This window comes from Schistocerca serialis, chromosome 1 (genome assembly GCF_023864345.2).
Source record: "Schistocerca serialis cubense isolate TAMUIC-IGC-003099 chromosome 1, iqSchSeri2.2, whole genome shotgun sequence".
In the NCBI taxonomy this organism is placed as follows: Eukaryota; Metazoa; Arthropoda; class Insecta; order Orthoptera; family Acrididae; genus Schistocerca; species Schistocerca serialis.
Genome location: NC_064638.1, coordinates 525,757,754 through 525,784,413, shown reverse-complemented (window position 1 = coordinate 525,784,413; position 26,660 = coordinate 525,757,754). Strand labels below are relative to the sequence as shown.

The 26,660-nt window shown below is 38.6% G+C and overlaps 1 protein-coding gene across 1 annotated transcript in view; it reads right to left on the bottom strand.

Annotated features, from left to right (window-relative positions):
- The window catches only part of LOC126474687 (DDB1- and CUL4-associated factor 1), a 245,895-nt gene that overhangs the window by 51,680 nt on the left and 167,555 nt on the right, over positions 1-26,660 (bottom strand). The window contains exons 11-17 of the mRNA XM_050102169.1: positions 16,401-16,534; positions 11,880-12,018; positions 8,070-8,276; positions 5,569-5,735; positions 3,347-3,584; positions 3,083-3,205; positions 143-296 (exon numbers count right to left, since the gene is read on the bottom strand). Coding sequence (XP_049958126.1) covers positions 143-296; positions 3,083-3,205; positions 3,347-3,584; positions 5,569-5,735; positions 8,070-8,276; positions 11,880-12,018; positions 16,401-16,534 — 1,162 coding nt within the window. The remainder of the gene's footprint in view (positions 1-142; positions 297-3,082; positions 3,206-3,346; positions 3,585-5,568; positions 5,736-8,069; positions 8,277-11,879; positions 12,019-16,400; positions 16,535-26,660) is intronic.

Sequence of the window (26,660 nt, the reverse complement as noted above, 5' to 3'; positions counted from 1 at the left end):
TGAAGTAGATTATTGTTATTGTTTTCTTTAGAACTATAACATGCCTGCTACAGTTTACAAAACAGTCTTCATATCTTTCGCACAAAGCAAGATATAATGAATGGAACAACAAGTTATTTACAACAATTTAAAAAATACCTACACTGCAACTGTCCGTTTGTAAAAAGAGGGAGTTTTCCAACTATTTGCCGGACTGTCTCACTTCTTGCCAGTCCTGCTAGAGCCTGACAGGCTAGTGCACGAATAGAGTCAGCATCCGTTATTGGTGTTTTTACCATCATTAACTGTAACAAGACCTGTTCAGAAAAAAAGTAACAAAAATTCAGTCGCACATCACTCAGTATACTGATACATTGTTAATGAGGTCTACAAACTACAATTCATTTTCCTTCAAAATTATCATCTTTTTTTTTTTTTTTTTTTTTTTTTTTTTAAGTACTGGAGTTGTTGTATATGACCATTTAATGACAAGAACGCAATAATTTAAGAACCAGAAAAGCTACTCTCTTGTTACAATACAATGAAAATTGACCATTAAGCAACCATATAATTTATCTAATACAGGTAGTGAGTGCATGTGGCCAGCATTTATATGAGGTGCTACCCAAAAGTTTCCAGAATGTATGTGTAGCTGGTGAAGTCTAGCTAATAAGACGAAATGCCACCTGGTGATAACTCGTACATCCTTAGAGAGCTAGTGGCTCAAGAGGCTTTGTGCTAAGCGGTCACGTTTCGTTTTTATGTGCATTTCCCCATTTGCATGTGTTGTGTCTCTTGCATCAGAACAATGTGTGTGCATAAACTTTTGTTTCAGACACATCACTACATATGACACATTGAAGCATGCACTGAGGGAAGACGCCTTATGTCACGATCAAACTTACGACCATTTTAAACTTTTTCAGAATGACAGATCATTATTTGACAATGATCCCAATTCAGGTTGGCCGTCAATCGACCTTACTCTTGAAAGTGTCACTGCTGTTCAGAATATGGTGCTGGAAGATCAGAGTCAGACCATCTAGTTTGTACGCAATGTCGCGAAGCTGTGTTACGAAACGTGTCAGAGGATTTTGTCTGACAAAAGTGGTGCATAGACAATTGGTTCCTCCATCATGACAATGCAAGGTCACACACTGCATTGATCACCCAGGAGTTTCTGGCAAAAAACAAAATGATTTTTGCTCCTCACCTTTGATATTCTCCCAACCTGGCACCAAGTGACTAATTTTTATTACCCAGAATGAAAGGTAAAACTGCTGGGAGCAGTGTATACACCCACAACGGGGCTACTTTGATGGTGATAAATGAGATATAGGTAAAGTGAATTTTATTTATTGGAGTATTCTGGGAACTTTTGGGTAGTGTATCGTATTAATTTTCCTATGTTACAGTGTAACCAAAGGGGGGGGGGGGGGGGGGGGGGGGGGGGAAAAAGGTTCTGACTACTGAGTACAATATTTGACTTAATTTTACTGTACCAACAACAGAATCTTTACTAGATCAAAGTTGCTGCTAATGTACTATTCCCTTAAACAACGCTTGTGCAGTTAATTCTTCTTGATTCTGGTGCTTCTGCTATACAAAAATTATGTCAGCATAAAAAGGAAAAAATCCAATGTCTTGTGAATGGAAACTTTTTAAATATCAATATACTGTAGCAGGAATTAGACTGCTATCTGTTGAAAAAATGTGGATAAATGCAGTGAAACTGAAATTATAGACCAAAGGATTTTACTGTTGTAAATAACTAGATGTAGTGACTGGGAGAGTGAAAGGGAGAGAGAGAGAGAGAGAGAGAGAGAGAGAGAGAGAGAGAGAGAGACAAAAGGAAGTATTTCAATGTTCCATTAATACTGAGGTCGTTATACAGAAAGCATCACATAAGTTGGTCAAAAATGAGGAAGGAAATTGGCCATGAATTTCTTGAATAAATTACTCCAGCAATAATCTGAAGTAATTTGGATGACCAAGGAAAACCTAAATCGTGATTGTCAAACCAGGTTCTGAATGTCACTCATTGTTAAGAGTGAGTTCAGTGTTCTAACAAATATGCCATCTTTCTCAGTTTGACTAAGTCAGTCAATAAACGTATCTGAATTGAAGGATAGCAAGTTATATATATATATAAAAACACAGATGAGCTCTCTCCATTCCATGCTGAGCATGGCTTTGTTGTTGCTGTTCTCCCGGCCTAATGATGCTTGATGCTACCTGTGCTGAGAGATGGTGCTCCAATTTTCTTGGTGAAAAAATTTAATGTTTGCACATCTTACAGCCACATCTTTGCTCAATAAGGGACTGATTTTCTTTTTGTTATTCACCATAGTTACTATGCTGCATCAAATTAAGTAAAGCACTGCACAAAACTTTAAAGAGTTTGTAGAGGTAAAAATGCATTGCATAAACTTTGCATATGGTTGATGTTAGCTCACACATTGCTGCATATGAAATGTGCACAACATTTCAAAATTGTTTTTAAAATCAAGAGGATGATAATATCTCATTTCATTCTCCAGTCATTGGCTTTTATATCTGTCCAACAGTCGTGCACAGCACAATGAATGACATCCTTCTACATTGGGAATAATGTGGTCATAACAATTGCCATATTTCATACGTGGTTCATGACAGTGAGACAAGGTTTCTCTGTAAATGACAAAAAGAGGCACATATGGTGTAAGATAAATACTCAAAACTTTTTTACTCAGTGAGATATGTAAGGAACATGTCTACCGCAGTGAGAGAGTCGACAGAATGAGACACGTAAACATGTCAACAGCACTCAAGGAAAACCCATATGAGTTAACTCACCCATAGCAGTCAAAATGGATAAGGTGCCACTTGAGGAAAGAGGAAGAGCAGTTAAAATGTCACGACAACAACAATTTCCTTTATGAGGGAATGCTATGTATGCCATGACTTTATTGAAGAAAACATCTGAAATTATTGATCGAATTTATTGTGTGTGTGTGTGTGTGTGTGTGTGTGTGTGAGAGAGAGAGAGAGAGAGAGAGAGAGAGAGAGAGAGAGAGAGAGAGAGAGAGAGAGAGAGAGAGCGAGCGAGCATTGTGATGTTTACCATGATTCCATTATTTGATCGAACACTTTCCCACACTTTGGCAATAAGTTCTTCACTGGTTCTGTAATTTGTCTTCTTTTTCCCTGAACCAGACACTGAATATCTGGCAATATTACCACCAACCTGAAATAATTACATAAGTCCATTATTTAATTACATTACAAGAAAGGTACACAAGAGAAGATACTAATTAATGAATGCTTCCTTTTCAGAATGAAATCTTCCAGGAATGCAAAAATGAGCACATTATTAAATGGCACTTACCCTATGGATGGGAGCACATACACAATTCACAATAAGCTTCAGAGCAGCTTTCTGCACCTCTGCATCAACAACTATTTCACCTTCAGCAGCTCCAAGAATTATATTTGTTCCAACAGTTATTGTGTCATCTGGTAGGTCAACACGGTCTCCTAACATCACCTGTACTCGTGGCATGACACTGCATATAGCCAGTGAATCAAGAGCACTACGGACCATTTCAGCAGTACCTGATGCTGCTCTAAAAACAATAAAAAAAATAAAAATTACAATCAAGGACATAAATGAATTGCACAAGTTGGTATTACATTTGCTACACAGAATTTTCTTCCATGGACATTAATTTTGTTTTATGAAAAAAAAAAAAAAAACGTGCGGTGGAAGTGTGACCTATGTTCATATCTTTACACTGCGTTCTTTTTATGTGATATTTACACAGTTGTTTTGTACACTGTTATTATTGGAGACATGCATTATACAGACGACTACATAAATGTGTCATTTTCCTTGTTCACGGTTGTATATTAATTACATCCACAGAAAAGCAACTGAACTTTAAAACTCCTCGACAAATGAATCAAACTCCTGAAGCTATTTTTACCCTTAACAATAAAATTTTGTGTTGGTGATAACTACCAGGTGTACTGGTATGAAATGAGCGTTTTTTTGTGAAAATGAAACATTAATTTTTAATTGAAAAGTAAAAACATTTTATTCAAAGTACTGACCATTGCTTTCTATACATTTTGACCAACTTTCTGGCAATTTGTGGACACCACGCCAATAGAAATGCTCGCCTTTTGAAGCAAACTAATCAGACACCCAATTTTCGACTTCTTCGTAGGAATCGAAGTGTTGCTCAGCCAATGCGTGTCCCACTGATGAAAACAAATGGTAGTCGGAAGGGGCCAAGTATGGTGAATATGGCGGGTGGGGTAGCAGCTCCCAGCAAAGTATTTTGATTGTATCCTGAACCAGTTTTGCTTTGTGTGCAGGTGCATTGTCACGTAAAAAAATTACTTTGCCATATCTTCTGGCCCATTCTGGTCTTTTTTCGACCAATGCATAGTTCAAATTGATCATTTCTTGTCTGTAGCGATTAGTATTCACAGTTTCACCAGGTTTTAGAAGCTCATGATACACCACAACTTTCTGATCCCACCAAACACAGAGCATTGTCTTCTTGCCGAAACGACCCGGTTTTGCAGTCGATGTTGATGGTTGTCCCGGATTAACCCATGATTTTTCCCGTTTAGGATTCTTAAAACAAATCCATTTTTCATCGCCAGTAACAATTCGATGCAAAATTGATTTTCTTTCATGTCTTTGAAGCAAAATTTGACAAATGGTTTTTCGGTTTTCCATCTGTCTTTCATTCAATTCATGTGGCACCCATTTTCCACACTTTTGGATCTCTCCAATTGCTTTCAAATGGTCAGAAATTGTTTGTTGTGCAACATTTACCATTGCTGCCATTTGCTTCTGACTCAAAGTATCATCTTCATCCAATATTGCTTGCAATCCGGCGTCTTCGAACTTTTTTGGTGGTCTTCCACGTTCTTCATTTCTTACATCAAAATCATTATTTCTGAACTGTTGAAACCACCTTTTGCGTGTTGCTTCTGATAGAGCATGATCACCATATGCCTTGACAAGCATTCGATGCGACACTGCAGCACTTTTTTTCAAATGAAAACAAAAAATTAATGCTTTTCTCAAATCATCACTTTCTGGTACAAAATTCGACATTGTTAACACGATGAAAACATATGACGACATTTGTTCCATGACTCGATGCATACTAAATATCTTTGACAAATGTCATACCAAAAAAAAAATTAAGGCTCATTCACAACAAATGTTCCATATCGACACATTTGTATCTTAATGCTCATTTCATACCGGTACACCTGGTACATATACTGTCTACATCAAATGAAAAGTACCTACAGTCACCCTCAATTGCTACAGATAATATTCACTTCAATAGCAGGAACAGAATTTTTGTAATTAGCATAGTTAGTATTTGTAGTGGTAACTCAATACTGTTTCAAACAAACAAACAATCTGAAGAACTACAGAATTCTTCCAAAAACTCTTTTAAGACACCATAAACTGGTGTACACACAAGGTTGAACAGGGAAAAAAAAAAAAAAAGAGGAGGAGGAGGAGAAAGATCACATTCAGCACCACAACACTAATCAATAACATATCTTGAAACTCACCTGCCACCAGATGAATTCCATTCATATGCAAATGCAATAATTTGCAGCAGTAATGTTATTCCTCCCAAACGGATCAGCTCTTCAACAGGTTCCCAATGTGCCCGAAAAGGCATGTTTTCAAATAATAGCTGTACTTGCTCTTTAACTTCTTCAGGGTTTGTCTTCAACTGTGACAAAAAAGAATTTGGGAAATTAACTATCCAAATAAACCTTTAAAATGTAAAATTACACAACGCAGCTAGTTCTCATATCTTTTATGTAAGTTGACCAAAGGATTTCTTAGGGTGAGCAATGAACTCCACATAATGGAGGTTAACAGTAAAATAAGATGATTTTATCTGCAGTGGATCTTCAAACTAGTATCACTTCACTTCACAGTCAAATATCCTTAAGAACATCTTTGTGTTAAGATGCTGCACCTTCTCATATCTACACATCCAAATTACAATAAAAACCAACACTGAACCAACACAACAACAAAAAACATAAATGAACTAAAAATATTTGTTATACAGATAAATAAAATTTGCACTGCAGGTGGCAGCAGCTAACACACGTACACATGAAATTGCTGGCTTTTGGAATTAGGGGTTCTTCCAGTAGTGGAGAAGAAAGTGTTGGAGAAAAGGACACTGAGAAGGCTTCAGCGTACAGGAAAAGTCACCCAGCATCTCAGCTGATGGCAGACTTCCCAGACAATTCATTCCACCCTGGCCCATGAATTGTGGATGAATTTTCCTGTATCCTGAAGCCTTAAATGTCTCCTCTCCTCCAACATTTTCCTCTCAGCCATAAGAAAGAGGGAACTTCTGATTCAAACAACTATGAATTTTATACCTTCCCATCTGATTATTGTATACTGAAACATTTGGTGAATTATTAATGAGCAAAGACATATGACACCTTCTTACTCTAAAATTCTCAAGCAATGAGGTTTCATTTATTTTTACTAGCAATATATGTCTGCATGGGTTTGTATATGAAACTATGCTACCTTGTCTTACATAAAAAGAGTCCTTGCCTCTTTTGTCAACAATTTTTTTATTCACTAATGCAATTAATTTTCACAATCATTTCATTGGCAACAGGACTGATGAAATATTGCAGAATACAGAGATTATTTGTCCAACAAAAGCTTCAATCAATACTTATAAAAATTAGTAAAGCTATTTTACAACATGTGATTGTAATATAAAAATGCATTCTAATTACATTCCAGTCTTAATGCACACATTTAGTTCAGTAAGCAGTACTAACAAGGGAACCTCCCCATCACACCCCCCTCAGATTTAGTTATAAGTTGGCACAGTGGATAGGCCTTGATAAACTGAACACAGATCAATTGAGAAAACAGGAAGAAGTTGTGTGGAACTGTGAAAAAATAAGCAAAATATACAAACTGAGTAGTCCGTGGGTGACATAAGCAACATCATGGACGAAGTGTGCTTAGAAGCGCCGTGGTCCCGTGGTAGCGTGAGCAGCTGCTGAACGAGAGATCCTTGGTTCAAGTCTTCCCTAGACTGAAAATTTTACTTTCTTTATTTTTGCATAGTTATTATCTGTCCGTTCGTTCATTGACATCTCTGTTCACTGTAATAAGTTTAGTGTCTGTGTTTTGCGACCGCACTGCAAAACCGTGCGATTAGTAGACGAAAGGACGTGCCTCTCCAATGGGAACAGAAAACATTTGATCGTAAGGTCATAGGTCAACCGATTCCTCCACAGGGAAACACATCTGATATTTTCTATACAACACTGGTGACGGCATGTGCGTCACATGACAGGAATATGTTATCGACCTACCTAACTTGTACACTTGGCGAATGGGTAAAAAGATTCTTCTACCTTGCCCGATTTAGGTTTTCTTGTGGATGTGATAATCACTCCCAAAAAAGTGATGAAAACATAAGAGTTTGTCACATAAACTGAAAATAAAAAATTAAAATTTACACTTGATGGAAGATTTGAACCTAGGACCTTTCGTTCCGCAGCTGCTCACGTTACCAAGAGACCATGGCGCTCCTACGTTACTATTGTCCTTATTGTTGCTTATCTTCCCTTGAACTAATCAGTTTGTATATTTTGCTTATTTTTTCACAGTTCTACACAACTTCTTCCTGTTTTCTCAATTGATCTGTGTTCAGTTTTTCAAGGCCTATCCACTGTGCCAACTTATAACTAAATCTGAGGGGGGTGCGATGGGGAGGTTCCCTTGTAAGTAAATCATATGCTGTCATTCAACAATACTAAATAACTACAAATAACTTTTTTTTCCTGCAAAACTTAAAGCAGAGGATTGCTAAAATGCAGCTGCATAAACTGCTGTACAAAACACAAACTATGATGTGGCAAAGAATTGGGCAAAGATAAAATCAAACTTATAACACAACTACTATAGTAGTCTCAGCTCTGTAAACTGTAACACACAAAAGATGTGTATGTAATCATAAAACCTCACTGTGCCCCAAAAAAGATGATTATAGGAGCTGTGGAGCACTGACCTTTGCTGGGAGCTGTCCAAGTTCCATTTGTCCTCCAGATTCCCTGAGCTGATTTCTTCGCACACTTTCAGCTTTTATACATAAGTGAGCCTCTAAGTAACGCTTTAAAGCAACACAAACATGCCTCACAATTTGTCTTGCTGAATTCTCTTCATCTTCATTTAGTGTTGTTTCTTCCTCTACAGACAAGATAGGTTGAGTACTGATCTGCAAGTGAAAGGTATTCTATACATTCTGCAGAGATAGATAGATTTGAATGTGTGTGTGTGTGTGTGTGTGTGTGTGTGTGTGCACGCACATGTGTGAGCAGTGGTGTGCATGCACTTGTGAGGTACATGGGAGGGCAGCTTGTGTGTGTTGTGGTGATATTGAAGTGTGCAAAATACTAATGGCACATCAGGCAAGTACAACAGATCTGTACTGTAAGAAGAATTATTTTCTACTTTTTTTTTCAAACATAGCAAAAAGATAATACTAAAAACCCTTAGCAGTCATACTGGCAGTCTCCAGAGGTGAATACTCATTACATCATACCATGAAGTTTGCTAAATTTGTAGCTTTTTCATTGTTTCATGCCTCAATCTGTAAACAGAGAACCCTTATAGGATTGCTTTGTTGTCCGTCCATTTGTCTGTACATCTGTCCAATTATTAAGAACCCTTTTTCTCATGGACGAGTAGACATACTAAGTTCAAATTTAAGTAACAATTTTAAGCTTTTATGTAAATTCAGTCAAAAGATAAGGCCATTTATGTCATATTTTGATACCTGAAAACTCATTCATCAAAATCTGTGATGTACTTCCCACTGACATATAATCATGAAATTTGTTCATAAGCAAGTTTTCACAATACAAGTAAAGGAAAAACCCGAACTTGTTCATTTGTAATCACACCATAAGAAAAATATTTCTTTTGTCGTATGTCATCCAACTTCAAACTTGATACTAAAACATTCTTCAAAGTCTTGGAATCCCTTGGACAAATATCTTACCAGTATTAATGCTGATGTAAAAAATCATGAATATTCTTGATTCCTGGAATGGATAAACAGTGTATATATATAACTAAATTAGTACAGAACCCTCAGTGAATGAGCCATTTTTATTTATATAGGCATCTATATGGACCTTTCCCCAAACCTTACAAATTCAGCTAATTGCATTTTAAATTGTATTGTGTACTTCAGACAGAATGCTCTTGTCATCATCAGGAAATTGTAATAAGGACAGGGGCTTTATGAGTACAAAAACTGCAATAGAACCAAAAATTTCACAGTGAAGAATGAAACAGCACAACTACTCATCTATTTACTTTGAGAGTCAATTCTAAGCTATGACGCATTGCAATTAGGTTTTAGGAGAGAGTTATGCTAATTGAAAATAAGGATAATAAAATGTAATGCAGAGATGGATGTCACATTCAGAGTATTGAGAGTCAATTCTAAGCTATGTTGCATTGCAATTAGGTTTTAGGAGAGAGTTATGCTAATTGAAAATAAGGATAACAAAATGTAATGCAGAGATGGATGTCACATTCAGAGTATACATGAAGAAAGATTAACATTATCTTTGGTTCAACCCAGTCTTCAGAACAATTCGAGCTAATGACAACTAATGTCACACTCAGCACAACAGTGATGTTGCCTTTAAACAAAGGATGCAGTTTGTAAAAAAATACATTGTAGAAATTGACATCTGAAAGGGAATAGTTGTGATATCAACAAAAATTAAGATCACATGTGCAAATTAAGGATATAACTTCAATTTATGCATGGAATGTCGATGAAAGATGCAGTGATCAATGTATAAATCAGACAAAGAGAACTTTAAAACAAATAAGTTGCAAGCACTGGGTTTTCAGAGTACTCCGCGGAAGCTGTTTGTCAAGTGACACCATCAATAATGCTAACATAATGGGCACAGCACTGTTGTGATTAGCTGCACAACTATGCCAAAGCACAGTCTGCTAGTGTTTCAGAACCATATAATACCACAACAGTTAACAAGACTACTAAGCTTTTCACAACATACAGGAAAATGACATAGTCCTCGTTGTAATTTCCCTGCACACAGACCCATTGTGTAACTGACAAAAGACATAAAATTTAGAAATATCTGAAGAAAGATATTTGCTTCTTCATTCTTAAGAAAGACAATGACAAAAAGTTGTTTTCTGAAAACCTCTCTCAATGGTAAGATAACGTCATTTAAAAGCAATTGTGGTCACCAACCTTTAGATAGAAACGCACAACACAATCTTATTCCTGTACCACATTATTTGGATAAATGTGGTGTAAAGTTTGCTTCAGAATCCAACAATCTAAAACTCCAACAGCAATGGCTACACTCTTCTTGACAAGTTATTCCTACCAACAAAGGCAAATGCCCCATGAAAGTAAACTAAATTCAGAAAACACAAAAAAGTTTTTCAACTACTTGTACAGCAATGATTTAACACACAGGGAAACTAGAAAATGTCTCGAATTATTTAAGATGCTGGCTATTATAGCCAAAATTTTCTTCACTACCACCTATTGACTTAACCAATGGTGTGCAACTGCGAGGCAATCATTTGATTTTCACATTCCCTTTCTAAAATATCTGTCTAAACATGACACATTAGTAATTTATTGAGGTGCTTTAATGTTTCCCTCCCACAGAGAGAGCAAATGATAGCTCATAGTTAAAAAATGGGAACCCCTGCAAATTAATTCAGCCATCATTTATCAGACAAATGGAGAAATCTGTAATTGCAACATTTTTCTATCTTTCTCAACACACTGCATGCTGGTAGTTATACACTGAAGTGACAAAAGGTATGGGATAGCAATATGCACATGTGCAGATGACAGTAGTATCACATACACAAGGTATAAAAGGGCAGTGCATTTGTGGAGCTGTTATCTGTACTCAGGAGATTCATATGAAAAGGTTTCCAACATGATTATGGCTGCATGCCAGGAATTAACCGACTTTAAATCTGGAATAGTAGTTGGAGCTAGAAGTGTGAGACATTCCATTTCAGAAATCATTAGGGAATTCCAAGATCCACAGTGCCAAGAGTGTGCCAAGGAAACCACATTTCAGGCGTTAACTCTCACCACTGAGAACGTGGCGGCCAATAGTCTTCATTTAATGACTGAGAGAAGCGGCATTTGCGTAATTGTCAATGCTAACAGACAAGCAAAACTGTGAAATAACCACAGAAATCAATGTGGGATGTTACTGGGTCTTCTGGTCCAACTGAATTGATCATTGACTGGAAATGGTTATGTTGGGCTACTCAGAGACCATCTGCAGCCCTGCATGGATTTCGTGTTCCCAAACATGTCATTGGGTCACTACTGTTTCAGACTGGTTTGACGAACATTTTGGACAATTCGTGCAAATGATCAGGTCACCTGGATTGCCCAATATGAATGCCATCGAACATTTATGGAACATAATCGAGAGGTCAGTTTGTGCACAAAATCTCGCAACAGCAACGCTTTTGTAATTATTGACGGCTATAGAGACAGCTTGGCTCAGTATTTCTGCAGGGGGCTTCCCGGGACCTGTTGACTCCACGCCATGTCAAGTTGCTGGTTGCTGCACTACACTGGGCAAAAGGCGGTCCGATGCAATATTAGGAAATATTCCATGACTTTTGTCACCTCAGTGTATAAATTTAACTTTTTCTACAGTGCACTGTTTCATGTCATTTTCTGTCGTCCTGCATAAAAAATATTAAGTACATCAAACAAAATGACTAACAAAATCACTGTCTGCTATAGACAGAAATAATAGAAAGTTTGATCACAAATACTTGCCAAGTTATACAATTTACGGAGACCATCTTGTGCATCAAATTCCATGAGAATTACCCGAAACTGAAATGATAGCCCAAAAAACATTGTTGCATGACATCTTCCTGAATCATGAGAACACTCGAGCAACCACAACGAGTACCTGGGAAAAAAAAAAAAAAAAAAAAAAAAAAAAAAAAAAAAAAAAAAAAAAAAAATTATTTAATAGTCACTCAAATCAACAAATTAGAAACATTACTTCCACAAAATTTCATTCTATAATAGAAAAAAGACAGAACTTTTAGCGACCATATGACTAGGAGTCCTAAGAAACTATGCAACAATAATGCATAACACAACAGCCCAAACACTGCCCTCTTCGTACTTTCCTTAGGAGCATGCACACCTCCAAGATTTTGTTCAGGTGATTAATCTATCTATTTGTTTACTGTTTTCTTTCAGGTATCTTACCCCACTTTTCCATTCTCTACATTATTTCTGATTCCCAATGGTGAATCTTGACCGCTGAATCATTTTCAGTGGTATAATTCATGCTCTGGAATTTGAATTTCTTAAACAAAGTTTTCTGTCTGGATCACAACTCTGAACACTTGCATCATGATCACAGACTCCTATATTTCATACAGGTCAATGTCAGCTAAGGTATATGTTCATTATTTATGTTCATAACAATGCAGTGAAGTCTGTATTAAAACTTGTTCCCGAATTACAAAAACATATTCAACTACTGGGAGAGTTACAAAACATTTACATACAGCTTGTCAATTTCAGTTCATAAGCCTGATGCAGGAAGATGGAAAAAAAATGACAGAGAAATAAACGAGCGGTGGAGAAACCGGAAGCATTTTGAAAGTGTGTCAGAAGTCTGATATGGAGCAAGGATGTACCCCAAACCAGTAAAAAGGTTATATACCAGTCATACTATGTCCTGAACCTGACATATGCATCAGAAACCTGGGTTATGAATGGAAGAGAGAAAAGCAAAGTACGAGCTAGTGACATGAAATTCTTGAGAAACAGTATTGGAGTGACAAAGATAGACAGGTTAAGAAATGAGAGGATCAGAGAGTTAATGAAGGTGGAACCATTACAGGAGGAGATAGAGAAATTAAGGCTGAGATGGTATGGACACGTTAAGAGAATGTTGGAGAAGAGGGTACCCAGGATGATACCCATGAGATGAAACTAGGAGGAAAGAGACCAAGAGGAAGACTGAGAGACAGATGGCTGAAAGGAGTAGAGGAATGCGTCCAGAAGAAAGGAGAAGACTGGACTAAGGTGAAGACGGAGAGATGGTGGCAAGACAGAAGACGATGGAGAGACCTATGTTCCATACAGACCTGGCCAGAGGCTGGAAACTGCCCAAGATTATGATGATGAATATCAACTTATTACTTATCTGTAAATATTAAGACATTTTCCACTAATACAAAGGTCAACATAATAACTACACCAGGTATGGTCAACATAATAACTGCACCACACCAGGTATCAAGAACTTCCAATCAAATTACTGTTAACTGTAACACATTAAAGTGCAATTAGCAGTACAATTCTGTTAATAGCTTTTGTTGTTGTTGTTGTGGCCTTCAGTCCAGATACTGGTTTGATGCAACTCTCCATGCTACTCCATCCTGTGCAAGCTGCTTCATGTCCGAATGACTACTGCAACCTACATCCTTCTGAATCTGTTTAGTGTATTCATCTCTTGGTCTCCCTCTACGATTTGTACCCTCCACGCTTCCACCCAATACTAAATTGGTGATCCCTTGATGCCTCAGAAAGTGTACTACCAACTGATCCCTTCTACTGCTCAAGTTCATTAGTTACTTGATCTACCCATTTAATCTTTAGCATTCTTCTGTATCACCACATTTCGAAAGCTTCTACTCTCTTCTTCTCTAAACTATTTATCGTGCATGTTTCACTTCCATACCATGGCTACACTCCATACAAATACTTTAAGAAAAGACTTCCTGACAACTACATCTACACTGGATGTTAACAAATTTCCCTTCTTCAGAAACGCTTCCCTTGCCTTAGCCAGTCTACATTTTATACCCTCTCTACATCAACCATCATCAATTATTTTGCTCTCCAAATAGCAAAACTCATTTACTACTTTAAGCATCTCATTTCCTAATCTAATACCCTCAGCGTCACCCGATTTAATTTGACTACATTCCATTATTCTCGTTTTGATTTTGTCGATGTTCAACTTATATCCTCCGTTGAAGACAATCTCCATTCCATTCAACTGCTCTTCCAGGTGCATTGCCGTCTCTAACAGAATTAGTGTCGTTACCAAACTTCAGAATTTTTTCTTCTTCTCTGTGGATTTTAATTCCTGCTCCAAATTTTTGTTTTGTTTCCATTACTGCTTGCTCAATATACAGATTGAATAATGTCGGTGATAGGCTGCAACCCTGCGTCACTCCCTTCTCAACGACTGCTTTCCTTTCAAGCTCGTCGACTCTTATAATTGCCATCTGGCTTCTGTACAAACTGTAAATAGCATTTTGCTCCCAGTATTTTTCCCTGTCGCCTTAAGAACTGGAAAGAGAGTATTCCAGTCAACATTGGCAAAAGCTTTGTCAAGTCTACAAGTGATAGAAATGTAGTTTTGCCTTTCCTTAATCTATTTTCTAAGATAAGTTGTAGGGTCAGTATTGCCTCACGTGTTCCTACATTTCTATCAAATCCAAACTTATCTTACCCGAGGTCAGCTTCTACCAGTTTTTCCATTTGTCTGTAAAGAATCCGTGTTAGTATTTTGCACCCGTGACTTATTAAACAGATAGTTTGGTAATTTTCACACCTGTGAACACCTGCTTTCTTTGGGTTTGGAGTTTTATATACTTCTTAAAGTCTGGGTGTCTTTCGTTTGTCTCATATATCTTGCTCATTAGATGGTGGAGCTTTGACTTGGCTGGCACTCCCAAGGCTATCAATAGTTCTAATGGAATGTTGCCCACTCCTGGGGCCTTGTTTTGACTTTGATCTTTCAGTGCTCCATCAAATTCTTCACGCAGTATTGTATCTTCCATTGTATCTTCATTGGTGCCCTCTTCCATTTCCGTAATATTGCCCTCAACTACCTCGCCCTTGTACAGACCCTCTATACACTCCTTCCACCTTTCTGCTTTCCCTTCTTTGCTTAGAACTGGTTTTCCATCTGAGCCCTTGATATTCATACAAGTGATTCTTTTTCTCCAAAGGTCTCTCTCATTTTGCTGTAGGAAGAATCTATGTTACCCTATTGATATATGCCTCTACATCCTTACATTTGTCCCCTAGCCATTCCTGCTTAGCCATTTTGTACTTTGTGTCGATCTCATTTTTGAGACGAGGATTCCTTTTCACCTGCTTCATTTACTGCATTTTTATATTCTCTTCTTCCATCAATTGAATTCAATATCTCTTCTGTTACTCAAGGATTTCTACTAGCCCTCATCTTTTTACTTACTTGATCCTCTGCTGTCTTCACTATTTCATCTCTCTAAGCTACCCATTCTTCTTCTACTTTGTTCTTTCCCCCATTCTTCTCAATTGTTTGCTAATGCTCTGAAACTCTCTACAACCTCTGGTTCTTTCAGTTTATCCAGGTCCCATCATCTTAAATTCCCACCGTTTTGCAGTTTCTTCGGCTTTAATCTACAGTCCATAACCACTAGATTGTGGTCAGAGTCCACATCGATCACCGGAAATGTCTTATAATTTAAAACCTGGTTCCTAAATCTCTGTCTTCCCATTATATAATCTATCTGAAACCTTCCAGGGTCTAGAGGCCTCTTCCATATACATAATCTTCTTTCATGATTCTTAAACCAAATGTTAGCTATGATTACGTTTTTTGCTTTTCCTGTTATTTAAAGCAACTTAATTGCTATACCTCAATCAGAATAACAAAGTTTTTGATCGCTGACTATGGGCAGGGTGATGTTGCTGGTTCATGTCTGTTTGCACACACAATACAGCTACCACAGCAACAGCTGGGCATTTCCGTTCCATATACATACACTCATTGCTCATTAACATGCTGTATTGGGTTGGAAGAAGATTAGATTTATCATCCCACCAACATTGAGGTTTTAGAGGTAGAGTATTGGATTTGCTTAGAAGAGCGGTAGGAGTCTTATTATGCTTATTATTACTTTTCCGTGCACCTTCATGACTAGTTTTAAAACAGTCTGCCAAATAAAGTAACCACTGCACAGAGAAATAATTCAAACAACAAAAAATGATCACTATTCTGTTACTGCCTGCAAGTGTTGACTGCAGCAAACTGTGGCAAAAGTGCCTGAAGTAGAGTGATATGGCAATAGTGAGCACAATACAATGTATGACAAGGTACACACTCTGGTTGTTGCTATGGTAGCTGTCCTGTAAACACTCAGCTATCAATCACTTTGTTATTCTAAACCAGGTATTATACTCTGAAATAAGAGACAATTTTTAGGAAATGACAGTGTTAACCAATATCCAATATGACTAATTATCAGCACAAAATGGGAGGTTCATTACCGAACTAATTCTGATATAAGATGATGTGGTAACTGACATACTCTCTCCATGGCATCTTCACAATAGGCTAAGTAGTATAGACATATAGAAACTCCAGTTGCTGCGACACTGGGCCGAGGAACTTCTAACAAAGCCTGTAACAACATAAATCAATTAAGATATGCAAAAGTATGCTTGAGCACTCAATGTATAATGCAGATTTCAGGTTTTAACAGTATTTCTTGTGATACACAATATAAAAAGCAAGCAGATGGAACATTTGGAAATACGTAAAAGTAGTTTTCCGACAGTTTGAATCCTCTGAAATTAAACATTTTAACGAACACAGGAACATTGTTACACGATGGATTATAATATCTAATCATCAACCTACTGCAATCCCTCAAAAATACTCTAACCCAAAGTTTTGCATCCCACTCTAGTGCACTGACCTTCACTCCCACGTTGTGAATATCTTAATATTTAATTCTTCATATCAAATGCCATATCAGGAGACAAGAGCTCAGAAAAGAAAGAACTGATCTCAATATTTCTAGTGAAACATTAAACAAAAATTTCAAATTATTATGAGATAAAGGTAAAAATTTTCAACTAATCACTATTTAATCTGCTGATAATGCATTTAAGCTACGTAAAGAATAAATATGGGTGCTGTGATCAATACGCGTTTTGTTCTATGACAACTGTCTTGCTGATTCCTTACTGACAACCACACTAAAGAAGTTTTTCAAGGCTAAAAGTTGTTATTTATTCACTATGATGTATTGCAAATTTCCTATTCCACCTTTACACTACACAGTGGTGTATCAGTACTGAAGGTGTGAAACAAATGCAAGATGTAGATCCTAATTATGAGATAAGTGGGACAATGACTTTCAAATGAAATTTCTGTAAATACACTGTGGATATTTGTGTAAATTTTCTCTGGTTAGGATGTAATCAGCAAATGATAATCTATCCAATGTGACACAAATGCAGCTATTGTAAATATGAAGGTAAGAAGAAATTCAGTCATAAATCTATCTCAGCCACAACAGCCTTATCCACATCATCTTAGGCATAAGATATAATTACGTATCTAAATACTAACTCAGTATGATGAAGTATACACCAAAACAGTAAAAACCAGTAGGAGGATGTAACTGATAACATCCATAATTTTGATAAAAAATAAAATATTAGAATGTCGTACTTCAGTTTGGAAAGGCTAATTACAATGTGTTCGAAGTTGCCAGTAATACGAAAAACTAATAGAAAAAATCCACAACATAATGTCTCACACACACACACACACACACACACACACACACACACACAAAGAGAGAAAGAGTGGCGGGGTGGTGGGGGTTGGGTTACGCACAATCTTTTCATTGCGATGGAGCGGATGGCGTGCAGAGTGAGGAAGAAGTGGTGGTGAGAAAGGTTGTGAGGGGGTAAGGAAGTATAGAGAAGTGAGAAAAGGAGGGAAAGATGGTGGTGGGGGTTGGGTTACGCACAATCTTTTCATTGCGATGGAGCGGATGGCGTGCAGAGTGAGGAAGAAGTGGTGGTGAGAAAGGTTGTGAGGGGGTAAGGAAGTATAGAGAAGTGAGAAAAGGAGGGAAAGATGACTCAGCAGCAGCGATGAAATTGTGTATTATTAATAACAGTAAAAATTGATAGTGCAGTGTGTTTTTTAAAAGAGATAAAATGTAGAATAATAGGACATGAGAAAATTTGGAGCAGATGTGGACCACGACATAATGGATGGATGGATGACGACAAGGCAATGAGTAGGGGTGTCACAGCAATGAAGAGTGTGAAGAGGAGATCCCCTTGGCAAGGATACTAAAGGAACTATTTTGAGTCATTACTATTGTGCACAGAAGCCCAATGATTCAGCTTGCTATTTGACAGTTGTCATTAACATGAGTTAACAGTTCCTTAGTTGTTACAAGCATACAGAATGCCACACAGTTACTGGAGCAACGTTGGTGGATTAAGTGAGATCTTTCACATGTGGCTCTAATGTTGGTAGAACAACAATAACAATCAATTATTGATAAAATTATTTAATTGGATAGATAAAAAATCTACTCACCAAACGATGGCAGAACACACACATAAAAGACTGTTGTGATTGGCAAGCTTTAGGAGCCAGTAGCTCCTTCTTCAGGCAAAAGGGTTGAAGGGGAGGGAAGAAGGGTGAAGGAAAAGGACTGAAGCGGTCTAGGTAAATGGGTAGATTTTGGAAAGGCACCGAGAACCGAGTGTCAGCGGACACTTACCGTACGGGATAAGGAGGAAACACTGATTGTTGGGGATTGCATCGGATGAGATTTGAAATCCTCAGAGCTTAAAGGCGGAAGACAGGGTAGTATGCAAGACAGAGATTACTACTAAAACATAATGTTCAAGTTAATAAGCATGAGAAGCTAAGTGCATTGTACATAACAGAGGTGGGAGGGGGAGGTAAAAATAAATGGGAAAGACAATGAAAGATGTAGAAAACTAAAACAGAGTGAAGCAGAGTAGTTACAGTGAAGAAAAGCTGAGATGGAAGAAATTAATGTAAATTAAGGCCATATGGCGGTGAGAACAAAGAACATGTTGAAGTGCTAATTCCCAGCTGCACGCATGTGGTGAAACAGGTGCCGAGCTCACGAATGTTATGTTGTAGAGCATACTCTGAAACAGGATATTGCGAGTTGCCTATGTCCATTCATCCTAATTGATAATCTGATAGTAGTCATGCTGATGTAAAAGACTGAATCGTGTTTACATAATAGCTGGAATATGACGTGTTGTTTCACAGGTGGATCTCCCTTTGATAGTATATGTTTTGCCAGTTACAGGACTGTTATAGGTAGCGGTAGGAGAGTGCATAGGGCAACTCTTGCAGTAGGGACAGTCACAGGGGTAGGAGACATTGGGTAGGGAGATGGGTGCAGAAAGAGCGTAGGGTCTAACAAGAATATTACAGAGATCCTGAGGGTGACGGAAAGCTGTTCTAGGTGTGGTGGTCAAAATTTCAGACAGAATGGATCTCATTTCAGGGCATGATTTTAGGAAGTCATTGCCCTGTCAAAGTAGCTGATTAACACATTCCAGACCAGGATAATAGTGAGTTACCAAAGGTGCACTCCAAAGCTGTTTTGTGGAGGGATAAGCAGTACCAGGATTGGATGTGATGACCCAGGAAATCTGCTTTTTAACTAGGCAGTGAAGGCTGAGGTGAGAATGGTGGTGTATTGCTGTGAAGAGTCTGCATCTGAACAAATATGTTTGCCTTGAATGCCAAGGCTGAATGGGAGAGAACGTTTGATATGGAAAGGATGGCAACTGTCAAAAAGTAAGTACTGTTGTTTGTTGGTCGGTTTAATGTGGACGGAATAGTGTAGCCGTCCTTCGGTGAGGACAAGATCAACAGCAAGGAAAGTGGCATGGGATTTGGAATAGGACATTGTGAAACTTGATTGGGAGAAGGTATTCAGAGATTCCAGGAATTTTAGCACGTCAGCTTCACCATGAGTCCATATGGTAAAGATGTCATCAATGTATCTAAACCAAACCAGGGGCTGCAGACTTATGGATCCCAGGAAAGCCCCTCCCAAGTGACCCATCAAAAGATTGGTATAGGAAGGAGCCATCCTGGTTCCCATGGCCGTACCCATGATCTGTTTGTATGTCTGCCCCTCAAGTATGTATTAAGTTGATTAAGATGAATAGGAATGATGTCATAGATTTGGAATCAGGTGGGTGCTGACTGAGGAAATGTTCAGCAGCAGACAGACAATGTACGTGGTGGATGTTGGTGTAGAGGGAGATGGCATCAATGGTGACAAACAAGGTGTGTGGTGGGAGTGGGACTGGCATGGATTTCAGATGATCTAGGAAATGGTTGGTATCTTTGATGTAGGAGGGGAGATTTTGTACTATGGGTTGCAGGTGTTGATCAACTAAGGCAGATATATGTTTGGTGGGTGCTTTGAAGCAGCAGACAAAGGGATCTACCAATGAAGTACTTGATTGAAAGGAATATGTTAGTGAAGATCTATGCCAGCTGTCTAACACCTCTACATACAGCATCTGTTATTAAATCCCATCCCTGTGATTCAAACTGACCCGCAGTCCCTCCTTAAAATCTCAGGCCCCTCACCAGGACTAACACCTCAATCCATAAAAGTTCCCACCCCATCCAAACCACTCACCCCCACCCTTTCCATTCTTCCTAAGTTTCACAAACCCAATCATCCTGGCCGTCCTATAGTTGCTGGCTTCAAAGCACCCACTGAATGTATATCTGGCTTATTTGATCAACACCAGCAACCCATAGTACAAAAATCTCCCCTCCTACATCAAAGATACCAACCTTTTCCTAGATCGTCTGAAATCCATTCCCGTCCCACTCCCACCGCACACCTTGCTTGTCGCCATTGATGTCACCTCCCTCTACACCAATGTTCCCCGTGTATACTGTCTATCTGCTGCTGAATATTTCCTCAGTCAGCGCCCACATGATTCCAAATCTATGACATCCTTCCTACTCATCTTAATCAACTTTGTACTTACCAACAACTACTTCACCTTTGATGGGAAGGCATACAAACAGATCAGGGATATGGCCATGGGAACCAGGATGGCTCCTCCCTATGCCAACTTTTTCATATGTCGTTTGGAAGGGGCTTTCCGGAAATACAAAAGTCTTCAGCCCCTGGTGTTTTTACCACATGGACTCATGATGAGGCTGACGTGCTGAAATTCCTGGAATCTCTGAATATCATCTCCCAATTAAATTCCACATGGTCCTATCCTGAATCCGATGCCACTTTCCTTGGTGTTGATCTCATCCTCACCAAAGGGCAGCTACACACTTTCGTCCACATTAAACTGACCAACAAATAACAGTACTTACATTTTGGTATTTGCCATCCTTTCCAGGTTAAATGTTTCCTTCCATACAGACTTGTCATCCAAGGCAAACATATTTCTTCGGATGCAGACTCTTTACAGCAATACACCAACATTCTCACCTCAGCCTTCACTGCATGTAATTACCCCACCAGCCTAGTTAAAAAGCAGATTTCCTGGGCCATCACATCCAATCCTGTTAGTGCTGATCCCTCCACAAAACACCTTCAGAGCACACCTTTGGTAACTCACTATTATCCTGGTCTGGCATGTGTTAATCAGCAACTTTGACAGGGCAATTACTTCCTAAAATCATGCCCTGAAATGAGATCCATTCTGTGTGACATTTTGACCACCACACGTAGAACAGCTTTCCGTCACCCTCACAATCTCTGTAATATTCTTGTTACACCCTACGCTCCTTCTGCACCCATCTCCCTACCTTATGGCTCCTACCCCTGTGACTGTCCCCGCTGCAAGACATACCCTGTGCACCCTCCTACCACTACCTATAATAGCCCTGTAGTTGCCAAAAAAAATATACTATCAAAGGAAGAGCCACATGTGAAACAACACGTCATATTCCAGCTATTATGTAAACACCATTCAGCCTTTTACATTGGCATGACTACCACCAAATTATCAATTAGGATGAACGGACATAGGCAGAGGGTAATACTGGCAACTCGCAATATCCTGTTTCGGAGCATGCTCTACAACATGACACTCGTGAGGTCGGCACCTGGTTCACCACATGCACTATCTGGATTCTTCCCGCAGACACCAGTTTCTCAGAACTCTGCAGGTGAGAACTAGCACTACAACATGTCCTTAGTTCTCACGACCCACCTGGCCTTAATTTACATTAATTTCTTCCGTCTCAGCTTTTCTTCACTCTAACTACTCTGCTTCACTCCATTTTAGTTTTCTACATCTTTCATTATCTTTCCCATCTATTTTTACCGCCCCCTCCCACCTCTGTTATGTACAATGCACTTAGCTTCTCACGCTTATTAACTTGTACATGATATTTTAGTAGTAATCTCTGTCTGGCATACTAACCTGTCTTCCACCTTTAAGCTCTGAGGATTTCAAATCTTGTCCGATCCATCTCCAACAATCAGTCTTTCCTTCTTATCCCATACGATAAGTCTCCCCTGACCCACGGTTTTGGGTGACTTTACCAAAATCTACCCTTTTCCTAGACCTCTCCAGTCCTTTTTCTTCACCCTTCTTCCTTCCACTTCAACCCTTTTACCTGAAGGAGGAGCCACTGGCTCCAAAAGCTTGCCAACCACAACATTCTTTTATGTGTGTGTTCTGTCACTGTCTAATGCTGATAGGATAGGAAATGTTCATGAGAGAACTACATTAATTGGTTGGTGGGGAATGTAACCGGTCTTGGAGCTAAGTCGCACTACTGGGTGAAATGGTGAATACTGACCAATGGCTAATTACCAGTAGCATCACATTTGGAATGGTAGCAGGACAAATTAAATTAATTAAGTTTATGCTCTTGCTGTAATAATGCTGTCTATCTATAAATGCTCTGTCAATGTTGTTGGCACATATGAGTAACTTCTGATTTATATTGCAACCAAGTCTCCAAGAGTGCCCAAGTTAGCAGTGGATGGACTTTAAAGTAATTGTTGAAACTGTTTAAATTACAGGTAGAAAACAATGCTTGCTGTGTGTGTTTTTAAGGGTTGGCAATCATAAAAAGAATAATGTGAGTTATCTGAGGGTGAGTATATGAAAAGTTTATCTGTGTGGTCGGTTGTTACAGCAACTTAGTAACTTATGTAGTTTCTAATCTGTGTTGTGTTATTATATCTATAATAAAGCGGGAGAGGGGGGGGGGGGGGGCTGAACAGGTTATCGGTCCAGTGTTATGAAAAATAAAATAAAATCCACTTAAAAGATGTTTCAAGTAAATGAAGAACTTCTTGATGTACAAATGCTCAAAGACAGCAGTACATTCAGCCTGTGGGATGCTGAAAATTAGACTATTATTTAATATGCAAGAGCCCTGTGATATTGTGGATGGAATTGAAACACTAGAAAACTGTGAAACTGTAGAAAAGAAGAAGAAATGGCAACAATGGGAGAGCAAGGCATAACATTATGTAATGAGAACAATTAATGAAAAGGTAAAGCCACATGTACTGTGTTGTGAAACTTCCAAAGCTATGTACACTACTGGCCATTAAAATTGCTACACCAAGAAGAAATGCAGATGACAAATAGGCATTCATTGGACAAATATATTATACTAGAAATGACATGTGATTACATTTTCACCCAATTTGGGTGCATAGATCCTGAGAAATCAGTACCCAGAACAACCACCTCTGGCCATAATAATGGCCTTGATACACCTGGGCATTGAGTCAAACAGATCTTGGATGGCGTGTACAGGTACAGCTGGCCATGCAGCTTCAACACGATACCACAGTTCATCATGAGTAGTGACTGGCGTAATGTGAAGAGCCAGTTGCTCGGCCACCAATGACCAGACATTTTCAATTTGTGAGAGATCTGGAGAATGTGCTGGCCAGGGCAGCAGCCGAACATTTTCTGTATCCAGAAAGGCCCGTACAGGACCTGCAACATGCGGTCGTGCATTATCCTGTGAAATGTAGGGTTTCGCAGGGATCGAATGAAGGGTAGAGCCACGGGTCGTAACACATCTGAAATGTAACATCCACTGTTCAAAGTGCCGTCAAAGAACAAGAGGTGACCGAGACGTGTAACCAAAGGCGCCCTATACCATCACGCCGGGTGATACGCCAGTATGGCGATGACGAATACACGCTTCCAATGTGCATTCACCGCGATGTCGCCAAACACGGATGCGGCCATCATGATGCTGTAAACAGAACCTGTATTGATCCAGAAAACATTTTGCCATTCGTGCACCCAGGTTTGTCATTGAGTACGCCATCGCAGGCGCTCCTGTCTGTGATGCAGTGTCAAGGGTAACCTCAGCCATGGTCTCTGAGCTGATAGTCCATGCTGCTGCAAACATTGTCGAACTGTTCATGCAGATGGTTGTTGTCTTGCAAATGTCCCCATCTGTTGACTCAGGGATCGAGACATGGCTGCACGATCCGTTACAGCCATGTGGATAAGATGCCTATCATCTCGACTGCTAGTGATACGAGGCCGTTGGGATCCAGCATGGCGTTCCGTATGACCCTCCTGAACCCATTGATTCCATATTCTGCTAACAGTCATTGGATCTCAACCAACGTGAGCAGCAATGTTGTGATACGATAAACCGCAATTGCGATAGGCTACAATCTGACCTTTATCACAGTCGGAAACGTGATGGTACGCATTTCTGCTCCTTACACGAGGCATCACAACAACGTTTCACCAGGCAACACCGATCAACTGCTGCTTGTGTATGAGAAATCGGTTGGAAACTTTCCTCATGTCAGCACGTTGTAGGTGTCACCACTGGCGCCAACCTTGTGTGAATGTTCCAAAAAGCTAATCATTTGCATATCACAGCATCTTCTTCCTGTCTGTAGCACGTCATCTTCGTGGTGTAGCAATTTTAATAGCCAGTAGTGTATGATAAACTTAACATAATTTACAAAACAGATGCTTCTCAAAGACTCAGCATTTGCGTCAAGAATTTTATACTTCAAAGTATGACAAAACCAGAGACACAACCAGTAATACAAGTGCATTGTAGAATACTGCATTTGAACTGAACCGTGTCCAGCCAGAAAAGATGATAGATACTATGATCATACCCAAATTACTGTCTATTTTGCCAGATCAATTCAAACCCTTTTACTCCAGCATAGGACTCATCACTCATTGGTGAGACGAATACCAAAAATCTAATTGCAAGGCTCGTAAGAGAAGAGGAATGACTAAAAAGTAATAATACAGAAGGAAGTAGTGCCTTTGATGTTTGTTTTAACAAAAAATAAAACAGAAGATCTAATTTGTACCAACTATGGTGGACATGGGCATTTTACAAGAGAATTCAAGAAGCCTAAGAATAAAGAACACTGTTGTATAAGCGAGAAAAATAATCACAAAGAAGAAGAGCACTATTTTAAAAATAAAAATCAAATTCAAGAACCAAAATCGAGATCTTTCAAACTCTGTCATCACTGCAAAAGGACAAATCACAAATAATGAAACTGACATTCCAGTCTGAGATGCTGTTGTTAGCATGCATGAGGTGTGCTTGCTTGCATGTCTGAATGGTGTGTTTTTCTCTTTTGCTGATAAAGGCTGTGACCAAAAACTTTTCTTTTAATTGTGCATGTCTGCAACTTTATGTGTCTTCTTTACAGCAAGTAGCAATGTGTCTTTTCCGGCATTGTTTATATTCCTACCTGGAGTTTCCATTGTTTGAAAGAATAAAATTGTTATGTTAAGAATGAAGACAACACAAAAATGTCATTTTCCACTTTTGAAGGCATTAATGAAGATTTAGTCACTCAATGAAACAAGATGTCAAAGACATTGCATTTATTGCACATAACAAAGAAAGGATTGCACAGGAAGCCAATTACGAGGAAGATATGGTAATGGGTGTGACAGTACATGTTCAGGACATTTGTCTATTGAAGTGTACAAGCTAACAAATTTGAAAGACTATGGCAATGTAGTGAAAGTAGTCAAATGAGGTGGGTCAGTGAAAATAACAGCAGCAGGCAACTTTGTAGGTGATAAATGTATGTTCTCAAAATGTTATGTATGTTCCTCAACTGAGTAAAAATCTGATGCCTGTGAATGTTATCACTAAAAATGATTGTACAGTTGTGTTTGCTCAACATTCTGTTCAAATCTATAAAAATAAAATACTTGTTTTGAAAGGACACAAAACAAGAAATGGATTATGTGAGTCAAAATTAAATCAGAAAGGCAATCACTACTGACACAAGAAGAAAAACAAGAATAGCATAAGAAGCTAGGTCATCCAGGCATAAGCTGTATATCAAAGATCATGAGAATGTGCGATGGAGTGCCTACTAGTTTATGCTCAGCAAACAAATTGTGTGAAGCTTGTGTGAGAGCTAAGCTAACAAAGAAGTCTTTTCCTAGTGTGAGAGAAAGAGTAACAAGCCAACTTTAAATTATACACACTGACATCTTTGGGGAAAGAGGACCCCCGACATTTAATGGATACAGATACTGCATGACAGTATTAGATGATTTCATTCACTTTCGTGTAACCTATTTGTTAAGATACAAGTCAGAGGTTACAAGATTTATAAGAATATGTGTATAAGAAAATGAAAATCAGTTTGTTCCAAAATTGTCAAAAAATAAGAAGTGATAAAGGTGATGCATACACCAGCCATGTGTTAAAGAATTGATGTGAAGCAAAAGGAATTGTGC